This window comes from Populus euphratica, unplaced genomic scaffold (assembly GCF_000495115.2).
Source record: "Populus euphratica unplaced genomic scaffold, PopEup_1.0 scaffold57.1, whole genome shotgun sequence".
NCBI classification, from domain to species: Eukaryota; Viridiplantae; Streptophyta; class Magnoliopsida; order Malpighiales; family Salicaceae; genus Populus; species Populus euphratica.
The window spans coordinates 111,675-116,592 of NW_011499919.1; the positions used below are offsets into that span (position 1 = coordinate 111,675).

General features: G+C 37.9%; 1 protein-coding gene across 1 annotated transcript; it reads left to right on the plus strand.

Moving 5' to 3' along the window:
- The first annotated feature begins 1,063 nt into the window (after positions 1-1,063).
- On the plus strand, positions 1,064-2,365 carry LOC105135009 (aspartic proteinase CDR1-like). Its single transcript, XM_011039682.1, has one exon. The coding sequence runs from the start codon at positions 1,064-1,066 to the stop codon at positions 2,363-2,365; it is 1,302 nt and encodes a 433-aa protein (XP_011037984.1).
- The last annotated feature ends 2,553 nt before the right edge of the window (positions 2,366-4,918 follow it).

Consider the following 4,918-nt stretch of genomic DNA (forward strand, 5'->3'; position numbering starts at 1 on the left):
GATGGGATTTGTTTTTAATCGGCCATGTAAAGGTTTGGCTAGACGACTAATATTAGGGTAGTAGTCTAGAACATAATTAAAACTGCATAAGAACCTTTGTAATTGGGTTTTATCGGTGATCTTATCAGGAAATTTGTTGGTAAAGGGAAGGGACCTCTCTATTGGTGTGACAGTGCCTTGGCATATATAATGGCCTAGGAAACGGACACGAGTTTGGAAGAGGGAGATTTTTGTCTTAGAAATAACTAAACCATTTTGTTTAGCAGTATGAAAGAAAACATGTAGATGTTTAAAATGTTGATCTATAGAATGTGAAAAAATAAGAACATCATCAATGTAAACAATGCAAAATTTTAAGTGTGCATTAAATATGTCATTCATGATGCGTTGGAATTCAGAAGGAGCATTTTTTAGTCCAAATGGCATAACATTCCATTCGTATTGGCCGAAAGGAACCATGAAAGCAGTTTTGTATCTATCTTTGAGATCAATCTGGATTTGCCAGAATCCAGATTTCATATCGAACTTGGAAAATATGAATGCAAATGCAGTTTTTGTGTGTGTGTGTGTGTGTATGTATAATATTTTCAATTTATACTTTAAAATTTTTTTATAACAAAAAAAAACATATCAAAATAGTTTATCTACTAGATTTTTTTCTTTTAAAAAAAGTTAGGTGGGATATATAGTGATATATCAGGTTGCACCAAACGGATAATCTTTCAGTTTTTGCAGCAGCTCTATTTAGTTAAACATTAATGGGCATTGAAAGCCAGTATCTGGTCTCCAGATTCACTTTCAATGATATAATAATTAACAACAATCCAAAATTAAGCTAGCAACAAGAAAATGTTGACAACCTTTGTCTCTAGGGATGCCATACAAGATTGATTTGCAAAATACATACTTATAGTCTCGTACTTGTCATAATTCTCCATCAGAATCCGTCTTGAGTCTCTATCTAGTCTGTAAAATGTCCCTAAAATTTTCCTTCATTTTTCACTTCTTTCTCTCATCCATGATGCTGGGTTGCATTGCAACAATTCAACTTGATGGCTTAACCATGGAGCTCATCCACAAAGACTCCCCACAATCCCCTCTTTACCCTAGTAATCTTCCTCCTGGTGAGCACATTCTACAGCCAGCTGCTTGCCCTTTTGCTGGGTTGCACCACCAAACCAGCATGATGTCAACAAATAAAGCTGTCATGAACAGGATGGTGAGTCCTCTCACTTCCTATGGTGACCCCTTTTTGTTCTTGGCACAAGTTGGGGTTGGCTCCTTCCAAGAAAAATCTCATCGTACACATTTCAAAACCTACTACTTTCAAGTAGACACTGGTAATGAGCTCTCTTGGATTCAATGTGAAGGTTGCCAAAATAAAGGCAACATGTGCTTCCCTCATAAGGATCATCCATACCCCAGTTCTCAATCCAAATCTTACAAGCCTGTATCTTGCAATCAACACTCCTGCGAGCCAAACCAATGCAAAGAAGGCTTATGTGCCTATAATATAACCTGTGGTCCAGGTTCCTACACAAGTGGGAATCTTGCTAATGAAACTTTCACTTTCTATTCTAACCATGGCAAACATACAGCTCTCAAGAGCATTAGTTTTGGATGCAGCACCGATAGTAGAAACATGATATATGCTTTCTTGCTTGACAAAAATCCGGTGAGTGGGGTTTTGGGTATGGGATGGGGTCCTCGATCTTTTCTAGCACAACTAGGCTCAATCAGTCATGGAAAGTTCTCATATTGCATCACAGCAAACAACACACGCAATACCTATTTAAGGTTTGGCAAACATATTGTAAAATCAGAAAATTTACGAACTACAAAAATAATGCAAGTCAAGCCCTCCGCGGCTTATCATGTGAATTTGCTAGGCGTAAGTGTTAATGGGGTGAAGCTTAACATCACCAAAACCGATCTTGCTGTGAGAAAAGATGGTAGCAGAGGATGCATCATAGATGCTGGTACCCTGGCCACATTACTTGTCAAACCTATTTTTGATACACTACACGCAGCTTTGGCAGATCATTTGTCAAGCAATCAAAACCTGAAGAGACGGGTCATTCACAATTTGCACAAGGATCTTTGCTATGAACAATTATCGGATGCCGGCCGCAAGAACCTTCCTGTTGTTACATTCCATTGGGAGAATGCTGACCTTGACGTTAAACCTGAAGCCATCTTCTTGTTCCGTGAGTTCGAGGGAAAAAATGTTTTCTGCTTGTCAATGCTTTCTGATGATTCTAAGACCATAATTGGTGCTTATCAGCAAATGATGCAAAAGTTCGTGTACGATACTAAAGCTCGAGTCCTGAGTTTTGGTCCAGAGGATTGTGAGAAAAATGGCTGAGATTGTAATTTCCTTTGTTTCTCTACCTGGGTAATCCCTACCTGTAGAAATAAAAGTGTGTGCTAATCGTGATGATTCTTATAGTAATGAAGGTCTTTTTTTTCCCCTTTTCGGTTCATCTTTACATTAATGAAGTACTGAAGTATCTATCAATCGAGACTAAAATTCTTCACTTGTGATCTTAAAGATACACTTCTATCTTGTGTATTTAGAGAAATTTAATAAACTGGTCTGTGTGCTTAATGTAACAACTTCATTAGAAAAAAAGATTTGAACCATGGTTCCTACACAAGTGGGATTTCAGCCATTTACCATTGTTTGTCAAACACCTTTATTTGTATCAGAGCTGGGGTTTTTCTTTCCGATCCTCATCATGGTTGATTCGTCTTTTTTATCTCCTACGATCTTCCGCTCAACACAATGGTGCATATATCCTCCAATTACATGTTGTGGAGAAACCAGTTTGTTCCTCTATTAGCTAGTCAAGAGCTTTTTGCCTGTTACAGCTCTTTCTAACATGATCACTGCCTCTGATGGCACCATAAAGTCAAGTCCTACTTGTACCCCTTGGCTGCATACTCATCAGACGTTGCTCAGTTTATTCTTCTCTTACAGAGGAGTCTATGAATGAGGTACTGGGTTTACGTCATTCCCACGAGGCTTGGTGCGCTCTTGAAGACTCATTATTGCATCGGTCAAAGACTCGAGAACTACAACTCAAGGATGAACTCCAGCTGATGCAACACGGCTCTCAGTCCATTACTGAGTTTTCTTGAACCTTCAAAGGTCTTTGCGACTAAATGGCTGCTATTGGTCATCCCATTGACGACACATAAAGTCCACTGGTATGGTATTTATGAGCATTAGGACCTGACTATAAGATCTTCTCTACCACCATGATGTAACGGCTTTCGCTACCCTTTATTCTTAGAGATTTTTCCGAAAGCTTTGAGCAATGAGATCTTTGAATGATTAGTCTCCCATTCGTCTTCCAACTCTGCATATTATATACAGCAGATTTCCAAAGCGGCAGGAACTAAGAAATGGCAACATCGATCTTCAACCTCTTTTATGACTTCTGCCAATTCAAAGTCGTTATCCACCTCCTCAGTTTACTGTCAGTAACGAGATAAGGAGGGAAACTTGGCCAAACATTGCTGGAGCTTCTTGAAACTCAAGAAAAAGCAATCGGCTTATCTTGTTGAAGCATTTTCTGCCAACTCAATTCAAGATCTGAATGCTTCTGACTGATTCTTGATCTCTTGCAACGTGCTTTCATGATTGATGCCAAGCCTATTTCTACACCTTTTAGCGTTGGTCAGCATCTATCAGCCGAAAGGAAGTTGTTCTCTACCCTTTCATTGTCTTATCGATGCTCTTCAATACTCAACGATCACTGGGCCTGAACTGTTCTTCAGTGTAAATTCCGTTTTCCAGTTCAAGCATGCTTCCACAGAGGATCATTTTCGTGCTCTCAAGCATATTTTGCGCTATTTTAAGGCACTGCTCATCATGGACTTCAACTTCGTAAACAGTCCACTCGTGATTTTTTTGCCTATTCTGATGCGAACTGGGCTGAATGTCCTGATACATGTCATTCTACTACCAGATATGTTATCTTTTTCTAAGCCAGCTTAATCTCTTGGTCCTCCAAGAAATAAAGCATTGTATCTCATTCAAGCGTACGTGGAAGCAGAATATCGCCACTGTTGATCATATTGCTTGGATTATTCAATTGCTTTGGGGCCTTCTTGTTACACTCTCAGCGCCACCTAAAATTCTTTGCCTCAATCTAAGTGCAATTTTTATGGCACTCAATCCGGTTCTTCCTCAGTAAAAATATTTTGCGATCAACTACCATTTTGTTCGTAAACTTGTTGCTAATGACACTTTGAAAGTTGATTCTTTTCCTTCACATCTGCAGCTTGTTGTTTCGCTGACAAAAAACATCACCAAATCTCAGTTTTTTTGTATTTTAAAGCAAGCTCAATGTTATCCCTTCTGCCATGCTCACCTTGAAGGGGGTGATAAGGAAAGAATCGAATGGTTCTCCATAACATACACTGCATTCATTTCTCTGTTACCATAATATCCGCCTGTATAGCTGTTGGGATATTTTAATTATTTGTATTTGATCCATCCTATTATATAGGATTACATGGCTGTAATTATTATGTGTATAATGAGAAGTTATCCCCTCCATATGGTAAGAAGGATTTCAGCCATTTACCATTGTTTGCAAATTGACACACGTCACTGAAATAAAATTGCTTATTGAGGTAAAAAAATACTTTTCTTGTAATATGCATTCTGAGTTTTGAACACAAAAATTAGTCAGACGGATGCAGCTGTAGATAATTTTAGAAGATTTTTTTTTAGGATTATTTTAAAAGAATTAATCTCAAATATTTAATTAACATAAAAACTAGTTTGAAGATAGTTTTTTCCTTAAAAAAAAATTATATACAACATAAATTTAAAGCTTAAAAACCATTAAGCAAATTCATGCAATGTTCCATAAAGAAAGCGGCCGCAAACATTGTATTCAATGCA